Source organism: Populus trichocarpa, chromosome 3 (assembly GCF_000002775.5).
Source record: "Populus trichocarpa isolate Nisqually-1 chromosome 3, P.trichocarpa_v4.1, whole genome shotgun sequence".
In the NCBI taxonomy this organism is placed as follows: Eukaryota; Viridiplantae; Streptophyta; class Magnoliopsida; order Malpighiales; family Salicaceae; genus Populus; species Populus trichocarpa.
Genome location: NC_037287.2, coordinates 934641 through 954566, shown reverse-complemented (window position 1 = coordinate 954566; position 19926 = coordinate 934641). Strand labels below are relative to the sequence as shown.

General features: G+C 34.2%; 1 protein-coding gene across 5 annotated transcripts; it reads right to left on the bottom strand.

Moving 5' to 3' along the window:
- Nucleotides 1–356: 356 nt before the first annotated feature.
- LOC18111188 (protein NUCLEOLAR FACTOR 1) lies at nucleotides 357–18944 on the bottom strand. Of its 5 annotated transcripts, none has more exons than XM_024597839.2 (25): nucleotides 18731–18942; nucleotides 18561–18645; nucleotides 18331–18397; nucleotides 17488–17579; nucleotides 15737–15899; nucleotides 13755–13899; nucleotides 12830–12953; nucleotides 10970–11070; nucleotides 10751–10882; nucleotides 9412–9492; nucleotides 8670–8863; nucleotides 8001–8073; nucleotides 6829–6888; nucleotides 6670–6708; nucleotides 6474–6562; nucleotides 6194–6258; nucleotides 5809–5855; nucleotides 4273–4332; nucleotides 2769–2840; nucleotides 1940–1969; nucleotides 1766–1860; nucleotides 1496–1601; nucleotides 1301–1363; nucleotides 1069–1140; nucleotides 357–859 (listed from the first exon to the last, which is right to left on the bottom strand). In XM_024597839.2, exons 2-25 carry the CDS (start codon nucleotides 18577–18579, stop codon nucleotides 785–787), a joined length of 2064 nt encoding a protein of 687 aa, XP_024453607.1. In that variant the 5' UTR covers nucleotides 18580–18645; nucleotides 18731–18942; the 3' UTR covers nucleotides 357–784. The 5 variants fall into 5 exon arrangements, with proteins under 5 accessions (XP_024453607.1, XP_006389559.1, XP_024453606.1 ...); XM_006389497.3 differs by having other exon boundaries at nucleotides 18331–18394; XM_024597838.2 differs by having other exon boundaries at nucleotides 18768–18942.
- Between the last annotated feature and the right edge of the window lie 982 nt (nucleotides 18945–19926).

The following is a 19926-nucleotide window of genomic DNA, read 5'->3' as shown; positions in this document are numbered from 1 at the left end:
AGTACAATGAAAAACTAGGAGATTAAACTCAAGAGTTATGAAGTATAAAAAAATTCTAATTTACAGATTTTATAACAAGACTTTAAATTTTAAAGGTTTTTTACTCTTTTTTAATAAAATCATTTTGGAATGGAAAAATAATTATAAATAAAATTCAGATTCAGTTTGATAAGAGCAATGAGGTTAAGGTCCAAAGATTATTCTTTAATTTCTTGAAAGGAAAAGGCAAATGTTTTATCATTAGTTTTCAATTCCATCCTCAATGGCCAAAAAAAAATTAATCACTTTCTTTCATTTTTTATGCTTTTTTTAATCATCATTTCATTTCATCTCATCATAATGATCGAGAGAAGATATAATACTATCAATACGGATTGCAGACAAGTTTTACTTCAAAAAGAAATCTGTTTGACGGGTGATATTCAATACAAAAGAAACATGCTTTGCAGCAAGGCATGATCTTGGGATCCTAAGCAACTATTCCAAGGAACCGAAAAAAAAGTTCTAAAAGGAACACAGAAAACGATGATCATAATGAAAAATGAAGCAAAATGATCTATGATGCTATCTGCATCTGTTGAGAATAGCTCTTTTATTCTCCTGCTTTTGAATCTCAAAGGAAGAGTCCTCTTGCAAAGTTTCATACCTGCTGTAGTTCTTTAAGCTGCTCCTTTCCCATTGAATCTCATGTCCATGCCCAGGTCTTGCTGAACAATGGAACCTTTTTAGGGTTTTACCCATGTATTTCATACTTGGAGAATCTTTTTGCGCCAGGAGAAGCATTTCAACAGAACACAAAGACACCCTTTTCTGAGGTGATCATTCTTCTTGCAGAAGCAGTTCCAACAATTCTCTCTAGCTACAACATCCAAAAACAGAACAGATTGTATCAACAAACTAGGGCTCACGGAGAATGTGTGAACATTGTTTGGGAGGTAGAAGTTACCAGTTTATGGTGCCACTCCTCCACCCCTCCATACACCCACACAAACACAAAAAAAAAAAAAAACAAACAAACAACCCTGCACAACCAATGTACTAACAGATCCAGATAAATCAATAGGTTACCTGGAGTTGATCGAATTGAGAAAAGAGCACAGTGCATGTCATGTCATCAGCCCCTTCAAGCATGTTGACAACCTACCAAAAAATAAAGACGAAAAGAAAACTTGAAGGTTAATGAGATAGCAAAGATGGATTCCATGCTAAGTGAAAAAGTAGTTCACTTCAAAGTAATGCTTCAATTAGTTTGCAGAATAATGACAGTCAAAGCTACCAATTTCACAGGAAACATGCTCACCTCCGGGAAGAACTCCTTCCTCTCAGGGAGAGAATAGACGATCAAATTTCGAACACCACCAATCTACTCATCATGAAAAAGAAGGATCCATGATTTTAATAATGCTAAACACCAGTCTTGTGTTGGAAGAAGACTAATAGAAATAATAGTTGGAGCAAGAAAAGTAACTAGCAGTTAAAAAGAGAAATGCCTTGCCTTGTATCTACGGTAAAAATGAAATCTTTCTGTGTAAAGCATGATTTTCTTTTCTCCATTACGAAACCAATTCCGCATACGAGTGACATCCCTTGGTTCGGCGTAGCTAAAGATCAAAGCCAATGTGGGTTATTGCAATTGCAAACTATAGTGGAAAGTGATGTTGCATAATGCAGGACAGATAAATTAACAGACATAACACAACAGATAAATTAACAGACATAACACAACAGATAAAAGGAACAACAAATAAAAGGAGAAGCTTCTTACTCTCCAAGCAGACACAGGGATGCATTCTGCGACTTCAAAAAGTTACGAAGTCGAACATATTCATAGTAAGAACTAATAAATAGCATAACCCCACCCTGCAAGAAATTTCATGTAAAGGTAACAATGGCAATTATCTCAAAGCAAGTGTATGCTAAAATTGATCACTATATTTACCTCATCTGAATCTTTAATTTTTGGGAACACCTGCATCAGAAAAAATATCAACATCCTGATATTTGTGGCAAATGACAAGAGAATCTTGTACTAATCAATCACAGAATTCTTGAAATGCCATTCATTTTCTCACCCCTGAGAAATCCCCATCCACTTGTGAGAGAGTGTGTGTGCACTGACATGCATGAGTCAACTTCTGACAAAGTACACACACTAACACAGAATTGGGTTTAGCATACAACAAATGTATACTCGGTTAAAACAGTGGATGCATGCCTGTCTCCATCTTACACCAAACAGGAAGTAAAAAGTAGGATATTGATGACTTGTTCCTCCAGATGGTTAAATGCTATGATTACATCAATTCTTTCTTAAATATAAGGGTGGGAAAATGCAAGTAAAATTAAATCGTGGGTGGTTCAATTTTTCATCTCCGTCTTAAATGCAACCCCAATGTATTAACTAACAAAATAATGTAACATATTTCTGTCAAGTTGTACTTTTTTTATTGGTTTCTGTTTCTTTATACAGTGATGGGATTAGAAACTATCCCTTCCCTTCCTGTTGGGAATTTTTCCACCATCACATTGGCAAAAAAAAAATTTGCTGCTTGTCGCCTTTCTGGTCCTCAATTCAATAGTTAAAGGCTAGAGACTTTGTTGGTGCAATAACAAAAAATATATTAAATATCTTGACATCTTGTGGGTTCATTAGAAGAAGCAAACAACCAGTGATAAGAGAGATGCTATTAAATGTTCTATCCACACAAAAAAAAAAAAAAATTGCATATCCACAGTTGAAATGTAAAATATATATATTCCAGACCGACCTTCTGAACAAAGTAGTCAAGTCGAGCATTGTCAGCTTCTGCCACAGAGTCTGCATCAAATCGCTGATAAATCTTCAAGGACGAAGATGAACAAAAGCATTTAGCAACAAAACCAAACTAAATGGTTCTATCAGATTTCAGCCATAGATCAGAAATGCAAACTTGTCATCTTCTAACAAAATAGGCAACACAGTTAAGAACAGCTTAAATTTCGCAATGAGCAATTGAATTGCAAAACTGCACAAAACCATTGGAAAAGGGCTAGAAAATCACATGAACAATTCTTTGATCTAAAAAACTCATTATGTGTGGAGCACATACAAATGTATGTAGTTCTAACCTACTCTGTGACAAAACATGACTGACTTTGAACAAAAACGCCCTTGTATTTTGGTTTCTTCCTATTAATAATTGTAGACACTTTTGATTTTACCATCTACAACGTGGAAATGCCTTTACCATCTTTTTCATTATAAGCATTCTTCCAATTTTAATTGTAGGCCCATTTCCTATCAAAACAGTACACTAATTATACCTCTTCTCACAGAGAAGGGGTCACCACAGTAATGGAAGATTGAGCTTTGGGAACATGTGATCATTAACAAGCAACCCAGATCCCATCTTTCATCGTCATCTTTTTATTACTGTCATTGTTATTACTTTTATCACACAACTGTCCATAACAATGCAGGTTACCTGAATTATGCACACATCTTGTTAAAAAATCAATTCGCATGCACATCGTGTATACATATTTTCTTATGATGCACAGCTCTATGTTTTTCTTATTTCCTGGTTTGCTATGGATTATCCCACAGAATATAAAACAGGTTTAGTTTGAAACTTTAAGGAAAATGGAAGCAATATGACAAATTAGAAGATGATGCAATAATTCTAACAGAATATATATACATATAGATGTGTGTGTGTGTGTCTTTTTAAAAAATATGGCCGTTTGAAACAATTTACTAATGGAATTTGGAGACTCTTGGGTGGTCCTGAATAAGATGGAGGACATGTTGCTGCTCTTTGTAGGTTCAGGGAAAGGCAAGTGTTGCAGTTTTTCTGAGCATTGGGCTATGCTAGTCAGTATATGAAATATTTAAATGGAGAGAAAATCCCAAATAATTAAGGGCTGTTCCAAATTGAGACTGCTGTTCTGAGGTAGGATAACTTTTTATAGCATCATATAGGAAGGCTGTTCTGTATCAATTTTTCCTGGTCTCAATGAAGATCCTCCTTGTTGTAACTACATCTCTTTGAGCAAAATTTCCTCTGTTGATATATATAAAGCAACATGGAGAACCAGGTGTGCATTCTATTGGTTTTCATTTCTGCCGCACTTCAAATATTCTTTACAGAGTTTTCTGAATTTCTTTTTCTAATTGTCTTGGAAAGAAAACAAATGAGGGAAGACAAACAAACAAATGACATCTGAAAGTGGCCAGTTCATCACATACCTACAAATTTAAGCAATGAAACAAACGAGACAAGGAAGACATACCTGTCGTACTTGGTCTGAGACTTTTGGAAGAACACCTTTATACTGACATATCAACTTTACCTGTCATTATTACTTAAAAGTGACTACTGCATAATTTGCAAGACAGCTGAATAAAATATTTCTGAAAGAAATGTACTTCAATTACATAAAAAGATAGCAAAAATTATCAATTTTCTAAAATGAAAAGGTGAAGAACAATACAATGCATTTATTGCTAGAAGATCCAAAACTCATGTGCAAATGAGTAACAGCACATACATAAACAAAGTATACACTAGTAAGAAAAAAATTGCAAAGTAATACTTATTAAAAAAATAATAGGAGTATATTAAAATATGGAACAAATAAACAAGTCATCCACTGTTTAGTGGGATGATGTTGAACTATCAAAACCCATCTGGCTCAGCAAACATAATCATATCGTGAAAAATTCTAACAAAAACACTAGCACGAGAGCAAAACAGCAAGCAAAGCCTTAATCCCAGACTAGTTGGGATCAGGAATTTGGATCCTTTCATGACATTCCGCAACATTGTAAACCAAATCCACCTTGATATCAAGATTAGTTTAAAATACCAGAAAGAAAATGCTTTTGCTCGATGAAAGCAAATGGGACATTGGGAAATCACATGTTAAAAACATTGATTCAAAGGGAAACATGACTGCTTGGCATCAATCCCTGCTGGAACTTGCCAAACAGAACGTAATATAAGCTTTAATTGGGCAAAAGAAAGTTTATTAGTGGGTTTTGTCAGGTCACACTAGCGACCAGGACCGCTACGAGACCCTGAAAGCATGACCATATCAAGTCACGGAGCTTTACTGTTTGATGCTGATTAAGATCTATCCATGGAAATCCAACCTTTGGCTTGGAAACTAAGACCTAGGTTTCATGTTAAAGTCCTCTTTTTCTTAACCTATTTTTCTTTATCAAGTTTTTGATAGAAGTCGCTGAAGTTTGGATCTAATTTGATGCACAAAAAAAAAAAAAAAACTCCTAATTCAAAACTCATACAACCAAACCTCATAAATATTGCCAATTTCAGATTATTGGATGATCAGAATTAAGATCAAAAGGAAAAATAGTTTTATTGTATGGCTGTATTGCTATTGAAAAAAATGAAGTGAAGAACAATAGGCACACTATTGACAGTATGTCTGCTTGTGATACATATGCCAAATGACATCCATGTACACTATATTTAGTTTGTCACCAGAAGGGAAAAAAAGAGTGATTGGAGGAGAGATGTGAGACGCTATGCTTACTCTTGATAGTTAAATATCCTTTGTTACTCACCTATATCTAACAATGTTGGATTTAAATTTCTAATTTCACCAAAAATAGTCCCTTGTGGATGAGACAAATTAAGGGAACAGGTTAATTTAAACTTTCACCAGAAATTGTCTTCCAATACACCCTTCCCATTCAGCAATAGCTTCTCAAGCCTTAATAACCCAAAGGCATTGAAAAACACCACCTAGACCACGATGTACACAGCAAGCACAAGAAATAAAAATGGAGAACAACTAGCATACCTTTCCTTGGTAGTTTACACATTGACGATTGAAGGAAGCATTAATGTCTGGAACAAGAAACCACATTTGCGTTATTTGTACTTCTCATCAATATTTGTGTAGAGGTGGTGTGATATAAGTAGTATCTTGGCATGAGTGACATGCACATAATTGATTAAAAGCAACAAAATTTTACAATCATAGATCCATGTCATCCAAAAGTTGCTGCAAACCCACAAATTGAACCAATCAAACATTCACTCTACACTTAATGAATTACATGATTAAGGGAAAACACTTGCAACACAGAATTCAGAATAAAGCCTTGATTTACTGTAGGTGATTAAGCAGGCAAAGTACTAAAATCAATAATGTAGTAGGAGATACAAAGTAAGAATCAAGTTACCTGGGTTTGCATAACAACCTAAAACAATTGTTTGCCGATAAAATCTGGCATGTCCATCCAAATACCTGAACATAAAAACAGCCATCATCAGCCAAAGCATTTAAAGAAGAAAAGGTAAATTTCAATTCAAACAAAACTAAACGTTCACTATGCATTCTAAAACGTCATCTAAGATTTTATCATTTAACATTCTGCAAATGACAGAACATAATCCTCCATCCCCATCTAATAGGAAAGTTCAGAGTCAACATTGAAAAAATAGTAGAAACTGTCAACATACCACTTTCTAATGCGCATTATATCAGTCCCATGCTGCTTAGAAGGAATGCAATTCAATTGTTCAAGAACTGATGTAAGGAAGGCCCAATTCTGGATATCATTCATCAAAAAGTGAAAAGAACAAAATGGGAATCACATTCTACTAAGTATATGAAAAGCAACCAAAAAAATACAAGCCAGTATATTTCATGATCTACCTGCATTGCTATAACATCTGCATGATCAATGATAAGAACCTATTTGTCCAACAAACATAATCTTTCCATTAGTTTTAAGCATACTAATCATCGTGAAAAACAGATATTATAAAATCTAAGGACACAGTCATAACCAACAAGCAAGTAAAAAGATCTTACCTCTATAGAAGAAAGATAATCCACATCTTTTTCCTTGTCACGTTTAGCTTCCTCAATTTTCTGACAAGAATGATGTGTTGTCAGTTACTTGCTTAAGAGAAAACTACAAGAAATCTGCTAATCTATGGCATAAAAACTGTAGAATCACATGAGTATAATGTGAAAGAGACTCAATTTATGAAGCAGGGAAGCTTAACTGTTCGCAGCTTCTTGCTGGAAGTTATGAAATCTCAAGCTTTCTTTTATGTGTTTTTCCCCCAAATAATTATGGTTTTGATAATTAAGATCATGACTGCCACCAGCACCTCAGAACGAGGAGCTCTAGGCATCATACCCAAATAGAGAAATGAACCAAATTCATTAAACTTGGTTCAAAAGGACAAACAACTGACAGAAAACATTAAATATTGCAATCATCAATCTTGTTGCACATACTTAGAAAGGGAACTGAACATTCTACTTGGAAAATATATTGTTTCCCATAACATAATAACGACCTATCAAAATCCAAGAGGATTGATTCCACATCTGTAACAGGTTGTATCAGAGGGCATATGAGTTCAACAGCAGCAGATAAGACATTTGGTCAAAAGGAATGAAAATATCATAAAAGTTTTAGCGGTTCAAATATGTTCTGAGTGCAGTCTTCACAGTAGCCTGCATCTGCTAAATCAGCCACTATCATGGCTCGTTGGTGTTAGGTAGGAAGAAATACTAGAATTAGGAAAGAAAAGAATCTTAAAATCAGTTAAACTGTTGGTTTCAATATTGCCACCACCTTCTTTCTCTCTAACACTCCTACTGCCTTGGCTCATTTTAAATCAGAATTCATTGACACTTCAGAAATGATTCTCATGCATGGACCTCTCTTTCTCACTATCTTCTTTGCCACCCAAAAAAGAAAGGAAGAAGAAAGCAAATATTATATTCAATTAAGTGATCACCTTTTTATGTGTAATCTAAAGGATACTAAAGCTTTTTGACATGGCCATTAGACAACACTTATGCCACATGATATCAAGAACCATTATATACCCTCTTCTTCCATGAATTTATCCATGTTTTACAGTAAAGAACAAGTTGTTATCCTACATTAAAAAATTACCATCCTTCACCTTGACATTTAGAATAGTCTAAAGAACAAAAAATTTGTGTGCAGGGTGGAAATTTACCTTCAGCAATGCCAAAGGAGAAGCGACTATCAAGTCTGAGGAATAGAAATCACTATATAACTTAATGCTCTTCCTACAAAAGATCAAAGGACAAAAAAAAAGTATTACATAAGATGAAGGCCATGCAGAAAATTGAATAACCTGAAAACAGTTCTGTATCAAGAAACGATTTTGCTAAAAAGGCCAGCATGTAACCTCTCCTCTTTTCACCATATTGAATGAGGATTGGGCACTCAAATTGACTCAACATATAGCAAAACATAAAAATAGTCAATGAGAACGTGCAGATCCTACCGAATAAAAAGAAATGACCAAAGGAAGAAAATTAAGGAGCATACAAATAGCCAGTTGTGTCTCTTATCATTGCAAAATTTTAATCTCAGAATTTTTTTTAAAGTGTGCAAAGGTATTAACAATCTTGGCAACAGGTAGCCAAATTCCAAATCCATTTAACCTTTCTCTGAACCACTTCTAATCCTGATCATGACCACCTTCCCAAACTAGGCAGTTGCTAATAAAGGATTGAATGACTTGAGCAGAAAACTCCCATAAGTAAATTTAGGACAAAACAAATTGCTCAGTAAATCAAATACAAAAACTCAGTCATTGATGGTTTTTTCACGTCATAAAAATATCAATCAGCCTGCTTTATACAAGAAAGTAATTTACCTTGTAAATTTAATGCCTATCATAAATTTATCATCTACATTTCCATCAAAAAGTGCTTGATGGTCAGGTGGTTTTGAGGACTTCTGGGAGTTTGAGTTTTTAACACTTCCAGTTAACTCATTGGTGTTTACATTGTCTTCATCATCGTGATTTCCAAACTCGTTAGAGAAACGACTCATGTGCTCCACATTAACCTGTGAAAATAGAAAAGTGTATACTTTGAAATCTTTATTCTAAGCATAAGGAAATAAAATCTTCAACAGCTTATCAGTTTTTTTCAACAGTGTACCATATGCAGAATAAGCAACCACTTACATTCATGAGATTGTACAAAACCCTAGAAAAGCTTGTTCAAATATGAGAATCAATCTTCAAAACATACTAAGTTGAATGTGGATTAAAAAAAACAATTTTCTTACTGGTAAAAAATAAAGACCTATTCGAGAAGTTTGGTATAGGGCTACATTTATTGAACCTTATGCCCTTCACTACACTTGTTAATGAAAAAACCAATAGTAAGAGGAAGAACAGGCATGTATCAGCACGTCAAAAGTAGTTTACAAATCAAATATTTCTACATCTGAGAGACAGAAAGTCAAGTAGGCCACCTTATATGTCAATTCAGGCACCCAAAGTATTCAGGATTAGCTGGTGATGCAAGTTCAGTAAATATTACCGTTAAATAGCATCGAAAACCATGTTTAAAGAATGAGTACAATTAATGAAAGCAAGGAACTATCACCTTGTAAGCTCCGGGGGTCAGTTGTATTAGCCTATTAACAGCACGATTTGCAATGCTTCTAAAGGGCAGTAGGATCAAAACCTGTAATACAGAATTAAAACAATCCCTTCTGAAGAAGCAAGTAAACATATCGATTTAGAAATAAGTGGTATGAGAAAGGAGAACAAGGTGACAAAATTCAAGTGCTTTTATCTTTTCAATTGATGGTATGTTTCTTACAAGGCAAGTTAGCTGGCTGAAAATGAATTATTTGATAGTAGCTCGTTAAATTGTAAATCTTGAAAATTGGCCACTCTAAGCCAATTCAGTACAAAATTAAGCATTGATAATAATGGGTCTAGAGCTCTATGAGACAGAATTTATTGCTTCATGCAGCCTCAAACTTACATATGCTTCTCCCTCTGATTAATTGATTTCCAGAAAACTATGCCAACATTTAAACACAATATTGAATGACGCATCATAAATAAACATGCTTAAGATAAAAACTAACCGAAGATTTTCCATGTGAAAGATGAAACTAAACATTTTATATGGCAAACCCACTTCCAAAGACTCGTGGGAAACGAAGCTCATTTTTGTATTGTACCCCTCAATGAAAGTTCAATGGTTTGAGACATGTTTGAATAAAACTACATGGGTGATTCTTTATTGAAAGCTAAAGAACTTTTTTGGCTCAAAGGGAAGAATGGCTTTTGTAAACAATGGTCCTGTCTCAATAACAAAACATCCTACAATGCACACAGAATTGAGATCTTTGTCTGGCCTATATGCTCTCATATAGCCAGGTCTTTCCATGCCTACAAAGCACAATTTTGCAATTGATACGGAATCCATAATTTGGCTCATAAGAATGACTACAATGGCATTTCTGACTATTTTTTTTTCTTTTTGCAAAGGTGGTGAAACCTAGATGATACAAAGGAAAAATACAATTGCAAAACATATCATGACAAGTGAAGAGTAGTTATGTCCGCAATCAACAATGAGCATATATGTGTATGTGAGCAATCACTGCCATGCATCTCTATGTGAATCAGAATTTCCACAATTGAAGGTGCACAGAAACAATAAGATGAATATTTATATGATACACAAACATGTGTCAAAGTGATATATTTTTAATAGAAGTGATATTGACATTATCGGAATATTTATATGATACACAAATATGTGTCAAAGTGATATATTTTTACTAGAAGTGATATTGACATTATCAGGGGTTGATGCTGGGATGCATTGGTCTTATGAGCATTTGTAATCCAGCTCTGCAACGCTTGAATACTGTTCACATGCAGTTAGCATTGCATACAGATCAATGGAAACCACTCCACACTACCTTTGGACGAGTAAACCCATGATCAAGGAATTCATCTCCACTAAGCAATTCATCCTTAGCATTCTCCCAATGCTTGCCCACTTTTGAATCATTCTTGGTCACAAGATCTCTCGTTCTGAAAATGTGATTTAGCTGCATGATGTTTTCATTTCACAATAATTAAGACCATTAGACAACAAAAATAATGGAAACTCTCTAGGAGAAGGGAAGTTCACATACACAGTGCATAATGTATGCATCCATGATGGCCAAGTCTTCTTTTAGGCCCTTGCGGTAAAAAGGCTTCTTGTTACAGTGCAAAATATCTCTGTAGCTATTGCCTAGTGAAAAAAAATGAGGGGGGCTTATGCACAATACTAGAAAGCAAATATAGACTATTTACAGAATAAAGTCCATGGTCATACATTTTTGGTAATATGATTGAAAAGTCATCAAACAAGAAAAAATATAATAGCAGATGCATCAAAACTAAGTCAAGCAGATAAATGACAGAGATGGAGAAAGCAACATGTACTTATTGCAATAAAACAGCATACAAAAAATACTTTGGATAAAACTCTAACAAGCCTTTTCTCAAATATTTGACAAGGATTAAAATCTGATTTGAGCAACTATATGGTCTCAAACCTTCTCATCATTTACGTTTATATTTAGACAAATTATGGTTATCTCTCATTCTCTATATCAAGTTAAACATGTCATATTTCTCGTCATTCCTACATTATTAATTGTGCCTCCTAAACTAATTAGGATGGTGTAATTAGACTAGAACATGTGAATAGATCCATCTCCTACCAATATTTCTAGAAATGTGAAAAAATCATATGTTTCCAATTACTAAATCATATATTTTCATAGGGAACCAAAGTGAGATGCTCACAAGTGGGTGTTGAAAACATTGGCATAGGAGAACGAGAGGAGTAATTAAGAAGGAGAGTTGAGAGTATAAATAGAAACGCAAATGAAAAGGAAAGATACATGAAATCAATACTCTCAAATGGATCATTGATAACAGCCCTCCTAAACACCATATAGGTGCTTTTATACAGGCACCAAATACTAAATACTTGCTCTTACATAGGCACCAAAGTACTAATATAACCCCATAATGAATAGGAATAAAAGAAAAGCACTTCCGAAAAACGACACCTATGAAAACTTATCCAGGTTCAGAAGCCATAACATTCTACTGATTTTTTTTATATGAGATTACATAAATTTCAAACTTCTTGATGATCAAGATCTGCAGTATATTTCTTGTTAATGTGGATGCTGATATTTACATGCTTTCAAGAAGAAAATTGCAGGAATATTCATGTATTGACATTAAAGTATTTTGGTGTGATCTGCATATCTTCTCCAGGGCATGATCTCAAGGAGTTCTATGCACGTTGTTCAGGGAACCTAGTGAGGTGCTAGGTCCTGTCAATCAATTTCCTTTCTCCCATATATCTATCACACAAGTAGCCCTTGTATTCCTAGTTTTTCTGTATCCAACCCCAGACCTACAAAAACATGAAGTTCAGATAGAATGATTGGACATTCTAAGAAGTCAAATGCTGTGATGCTAAAACAATCTAAGATCAAGCAGAATTGGTATTCCACCAATCTGTTCTGATTACTAGCATCAGATGGTTTTTCAGCACACTTGTAAGGCACCCTTGGCATAGCTGACACATGAGGAATAGTAATTGCTCTTTGAATTTTTATTTCAAGATTAAACTCTGCAAGACTCAAAGAGGAGATCACAAAAGACAGAATAAATGGGACAATTCAAACAATTTAAACCACTGAATTGAGGTGTTCACTAGAACTGGCAATTTAACATTTTAAAAATAAAAGGTAATGGCATAGGGGATGTTTGTCAAAATTGGCTGTCTATTATTCATAAAAATAAAGGTTGAGGCACATGGGCTTTTCACTAACCATAAATATGAAAACTAGAGATATAAAGTTCTCTAGTACCCTAGATGCTTATAAATTATGACATCATGAATCTAAATAAATATATACCATTAAAATGCAGATAGGAGCAGCCAATTAAATAAAGATAATCTATAAAACCATGATGAGGCTTACAAAGAGAGAAGAAGAATCTCTGTGGAGATGAATGAAAATCATTGTTGCCAGATGTCCTGCACACATCCAACCAGTGTTTATATAACCTTTGCTTGAGACCACAATCAGAGTTTACGTTAGCTACCTGCACAAAAGTAATAAATGAACATGGTTGCATAATTAACAAACTGCATCTTCTATAACCTTAACACTTTTAACATTCAAGGTAATTACAATAACAATCCCTGAAGTAGTGAAAATTAGGGATCGCTAAAAAGTTTGAATGACTAATAGAAACCCCTCCACATTAAAGAAAATATCATAGATATTTATGACCAACATCTCTCTTTTTCTCTTGATATTTATGACTAATATCTCCTTGGACCACTATTTAAATGGCCAGCAAGTATTTACTGTTTGTGGGGGAAGGGCATATATTTAGACACTTCAAATAAAAATTATGACAACATAAAAATCCTATATAAACAAACCATTAAATTGGAACCTCCCTTTTTTCTATCGCATCATCTTCTTCATTTATCCTCTCCATTTAATCACAATGTACTAAGAATAGCGAGGCATATTTAAAATAGTGAAAAGGCCTCATAATTTACATAAATCTACAAAGGATGTACCACAATTTGTTTGTTTTGGAGTAATTTTATGAAGCCAATTTCAAGAATTTTATAAATTTACTCCTCCAAGTGGTTGATGTGGGATAGTAAGTATTTGGTGTCATTTATTTATTTATTTATTTTGCACCGTTTCAATGCATTTAAAAGGATGCTTCAACAAGTCTCTTGATTTTTATTTGCATGGTTCCTACTTGAATTCTTAATGGAGGACACCCACTCGGCATTCCATAATCCCCTTTTCTTTTTATCTCACCTATATGTTGTATGTAGACAATAAATAATAGATTGGAGACAGACAGTATGAAAATTACCTCCAGAAAACACTCTCCTGTCCCTACCCACTTGCAATTTGGCATGCCAAAAGCAGGCACATCCCATTGATATTTCCACTTTTTCTTCAACAGATCCTCTACCTCAGTTTCTGGTAACTTATACTCTAAGTGAGAATGGAAAGAGCTGCACAAAGACAATTATACTTGAATTTCATGAAAAGCTTACAAGAGGACAAGAAACATACAAGTTCCATAGAGAAGTCAAAGTATTTATTCATTTCAGTTTAAGGATTGTAATAAATAATTCACCATATTCAGCAATGAAACTATCCAAATGTATATAATAACAATCATATTTTTATTTGAACACTCTGTAGCACAAGTAGTGATGAACAACAAAAAGAGAATATCAACTGCATAGAGCCAAACCCTTGTTGACCATTTTGCTCAAGACCCCATCATATTATCTATGAGATTCCAATGTACCATCTCTAAGCTTGTTTAAAAGACAACTTCAAAAATAATTCATTCACTCTCTCTCCTCTCAGCATCATCCACAACCTCATACACAATTTGGGAAATAGAATCATCTTACTACACAACAATGACAATTGGCCAAACCTTGGTCAAGATTTTATAAATGCTGGCCATAGATAAATAAGTCTATCCTTGACTTTTGTTGGATGATTCTTCTTATGCACTTGTAGAGTCACACGCCAAAGTGATGAGAGTGGAAATTATGCATTTCTTAAAATGCCATTTGCCTAGAACTTGCCAAAAACATGACATTCAACTTATAGTTGTTTATTCATAAACATGAAGAAAAAGCCTGAAAGCACCTTTCTCCCCACACCATACTTTCATGGTCGATTACCTTTAAAAGCAATGTGCCATGTACAAGCATTCCAACCATTTGAAATGGTCATATCCAAAACACAACCCCTGAAGTTACCTCACTATCAATGCAATTGTAGTTCAGCCCCTATTTTGTATTCTTTTACCCTCCCCTGTGAACTCCTCTTTACACCTCCATAGCCATCACTGCAATAAAGACCAATTAATCCAATTTGCTGACACTTCAATCCCCTTTTCTATAGTCAAAAGGTCTTTTCCAACTTGACTAGGTGATACTTCACTCATCACTAAATCACACACACGTCTCTCTAAAGTTTCACTTACTTCTCAGCCACATAAATCAAGTTGATGTATAGACTTTACAAGTGGAAGGTACTTGAAATATGTGGGAAAACTATCCAAAATGCACTTCATCATATTAAAAGGGACAAGAAATTGAATGAAAACAAGCAGACATGACTGCACTACAATAAATAGCCTATCTTCAATAAATCTCATTTTACGGTTTCAGCGGTATTGCCATAATCTAACTCTGTGAATTTGTGCAAGTTCCCATGAAAATTACATGCCACAAAAATTTCAAGTTTAACGATATGTAATAAACAAGTAAAGGTACAGACAACCAGATTTATTTTCAAAGTACACACAACACTTGTTTTCAAAGTATACACAATATCTACCTTTTATTAGATTCACAGATTGGAAAGAACCAAACTTCTGTTCATTCAAACATTATACAAATAAAAATGAACTCTAGAATGGAATGCATTGTGAGTTCATTCAATGCTTTCCATGCCAGCAACTGAAGACATAAATGAACACACCAATTCTTTTCCAGCCAAATACTATTCTATGGGAATACCTCTTCCATTAATTCCATTTTTCAAATTCATTTGTAAATTAAGCCCATCATAATACATGTAAGATTCAAAAAACAACAATTACTATGAAAAAGAAGATTCCACTCTGACTATAAGAATTACCAATTCACCAACCCAAGTCATAAAAAAAGGAATTGAAAAAATGTGTCAAACAACCGTTGAAATAGTGTTGTTTAGTTGCATCCATCCACATAGAATATATCAGTTGCCAAACAATCTTAATGATGATGGTAATTAATAACAGTTATAAGCAATCATATAAGGAGCAGTGCCATTCAAAGGTACCTTCTGGAAGCTGGTGCCTTTGCAACAGTTTGGGACTTGACATCCAATTCTTGTTCTTGATCGGTGTTGGAGGCCTCCTGAATATCTTCTGAATCAGAATCTCCATCCGCATCCACAATGCCAACAGTTCTATGCTCTTGCAGGTCACTTTCATTATCATTTCCTACATACCAACATTAATAAGCCAAAGATTAAAAGAAGGGAAATACAGATTCATCAACCATCTTATATTAGCAAGATGCAACATAAAAATCCTTGAGCGATGCACATTCTGGGTGAGTACAACATATTCATACAAAATATGAATTCAAAGGCAGATGAAAAGAAACAGTTGTGAGAATGCATAGCATGGTATCAAATTATATCACAAGGAGAAACCATGAACCAGCAACTGATCATTATATATTGGACCTCTAGAGGGATTTATAATGAGAGAATAAGTTATCCTCCTCAGGGAAACATAAAATCGCAATGAAGAACTGGTTCATCCAATTGAAATAGCTAATGATACACATGTACAAGAACCAAAAGCCAAACAGAATGAGAGAGAAAAGATATGATATCTGTGATAACCAAGTTTTGAGAAAATCTGACCATTAAAATTCCTATCATTCCTTTCTAATGATGGACACTTTGATAGTTGATGAAAATATCCACTGGAAGGCTGCAAATTGATGCCGGTGTGAATATGGTCATACTGTTCATACTTTCTTTAAAAAAATTGACTGGTCCCTCTAGACAAGTGATTCATATGAGACCTCAGCAATCTCATGTTACAACTTTATTAATGGAAAGCACTACCAATTCTGAGCATAACAAAAGAAGAAAAAAATTGCTCAACTAAGGTTTTTTCCTATTTTTGATCTTCATTTTATTCTAAAAGGACTTGTTAGTTCTTTTTGAGGAGCTATCTCATGCAAATTGAAAATGAAACTAACTTTTTTCAAAATATTTAATTAAAACATCCAAGTGATTAATTGTATTTTCTTACCATAAAACAGTTTGCATAAATATACACCAATTTAAACACAAAGAACCTAAAAAGTCTTTTTACATTATCGAAAAGTGTATTTCCTTCCAAGTATTTGATATGAAGAAACCTAACCAACAGTATCATATTCCAAGATAACAAGTCTCTATGTTTTTGTTTTCCATCTGCATATCATGGAGATCCATGTTCCAGGTGCCAGGTGCCAGGTGCCAGGTGCCAGGTGCCTTCAAACTCACCTCCCTTTTTGGTAATGAAAAGGTATTAAGTTACCCATCCCTGTCCTAGCCTTGTTAACCAAACACCTTACAAATGGGAACAAAGGCCTCATTCTCACTCCTAGCTGCCAACAGGGCTTTAGGATATTATTAGGCTTTAGGATATTATTAGGAGCAACCTTCAGCATGAAAGAAAGTATTGATTACATCTTAGCAATTCTTAACACAACCAAGAACACTGGTAGCTGATAATTGTTTAAAAGTGGTAGTGATGAAATGGGAGAAAAAGCAAGACAATAACTAAAAAGTGATCGCTGGCTATGAAAATATGTCCCATTTCAGCCTCCATTCAAGTTTCAAAGTCAGAAATAATACTGAATAGGGGCAACCCCTCTCGTCAATATTCTAAAACAAAAGGAATGTTAAAAGTGATTAAAAACAATAGCATTAAATTACTGATATTACTTTTAGCAACATCCCTAAAATAACCAATGAAAACTTATTATTTTTCCTGCATAATTTTCAAGAAAACTATCATATAGTACCTTCTTCAACAGAATCTTCCTCAAACATGCTGAGAGATTGGGAGTCACCAGCGACATCTTCCTCCAAGTCAATTTTACCTTCTTTTCTTGGTCTATGATCAAAGCAATATATAGTGAAGTATTAGTCATAAATGCCTCATACCAGATCACCACAATTCTACACTTCAGAAGAAGAGGGAATCATCAACAGCCAACTAATACCTGGACCATAAAAGGAAATATAATTGACAAAAAACAGACCACACAAGCTTCAAATATTGGAGTGCAAAGATAGCAATAGCCACCCACCTATTTATAGTATGAACTACCCTTACACGACACAACAGATTTGGTTCTATCATTTCCCAAAGGTGAAACTTACTATACCCCACATGATTCTGTCAAACCACAAATAAAACAATGGAACTTAGATCCGTTTCCGTTTTCTTTTCTGTTTCCAACAAGATGGATAGCCACCAGCTTACCTAAATCCTGGCCAATAATTTCACCAAACAAACCCAAGTTCTACTAGGATCTCCCGACTTGATAATACATGCAACAAACTAATCAAAATTAACCTCAACTTTCTTGAGGTGAAAACTGGAATAACAGCATCATAGAAATCTAGTCACCAAATAATCAATATCCATTCCCAAACCTATCAAAAGAAACCCCATATAAAATCTACAGTCACATAACCTTTATCCCTTCATTCCAAACCTCTTATACTAATTTTATAGCTACGCCGCAACATAGCACACATAGGCCAATCTTCAAATCAACCTCATGTCAGGTCACTTCGAATGGTCTAATGCAGTTGGAATCTTCGTAACTAACATAAATTGAAACAAATAAAACGATTACCTTTTCTTCTGTTTCTGTTTCCCATCAGCCCAAGATTTGTTTGTTCTTTTGTGCCTCTTCAATCCTGCTTAGTAAAAGTTTACCAATTAACCGATTCAAGTTGGAGCAAAGTTGAAGCACATGAAAAACCAATTCAATCTGCTTATGAAGTTGGATTGCCACGCAACATTCAAATATTTTTTTAAGAAAAAAAGGAAAAATGAACAAAAAAATAATATGACGTTGCTCACTGAGACATGGCGCTGGCATCTTTCAATGAATAGCTTAATTTCTGCACGAAATTGAATCTCTGTAGCGCTCTTACTTTGATTCCTTCTGAAAAAGATAAAAAACAGAGAAAGGAATCAAGAATTCCTTCAAAACCCATTATCTCAAACCCACACTTCTTTGCATTAAACACCTTGTTTCGCGAAATAACTAAAACTCATTAAAGGAACCTGCTCCTACTGCTGCTGGAGAAACGCGGTTTCTGCTGCGCGTGAATTTGAATTCGGCTGTGAGTGAATTGAGAAGGGTAGGGAGCAGCGGTTTGTTCTTTTTTCTCTGAAAATTGGGAGCGAAATCGGCCTTTTTGAACTTTAGGGTTTAGGGATATAATATGTTTTTCTTAAAAAAAAAAAAATCAAAATGCATAATAAAAACAAAATTAAAAAATGGGATCGGGTCGGGTCGTCAGGGAACCTGAAGCATAGTTAAAACAAGCCCGTGTTGTGGATTGCAAGCGGGGTGTGTTGACACGTGGTAGTAAAAAAAAAAAGCCTTTGAAAATTGTTTTGAGATAAAAAAGACGTGGTTTTTGCATTGGCTCGCCCTAAACCTGGCCTTAAATCATTGGATTGATTCACCAAGTTAAGTCATTTATTAAGAAATATTTTATAATACGTGAGGAAAATATTGTTTCCCATGCGTTCACCAATAAATAGATCACTTGGATTGCTATAATGATTTGTCATTTTTTTTGTTTCTTTTTTTTTATTCTGCCCTTGTAAACTCGAATTAATGGCCAATTAAAATATATTTATTAAAAAATGAAAAAATTCAAAGATAAGGAATCAAGATGAAAAATATAATAAAAAATAGTTTTTCTAAACTTGAGATTAAACGTACATTTTGATTCTTCAACTTTTAAAATTATAAACTTTCAGTCCCTATAAACTTATGACATTCAATTTTTATCTCAAACTTCATTTTTGTTTTCATGATTTGAGAGAAGAGAGAGAAAGTTTGTTGGATTCTAGTAGTAAAAAAAAAAAAATCTTAGTTGGGACTAATTATAGCCGCGAAAACAAGTGGTTTTGGTGTTAATAGATTTCTTTTGATGTGGAAAGTTTATACAATGTGTTTTTCTCTCTTAAACTTGCTTGAAATGATAGATTTGAACTAGAAAAAAATTCTAGTTTTGAATTAATTGTGGGTTTTGGAGCTAATTTTATGGTTGTCAGAGTCCAGGGATATATGTTTACAAGGTGTTTGAAGTTTTTTTTTTTGTCAAAATATGATTGAAAATGAGTTTCTCTTGATTTAAAACAGACCAACCTGATTTCCAATGACTAAAGGTTACTGGAATATGGGCAGTGCAAGCAACGAGTTGTCTGT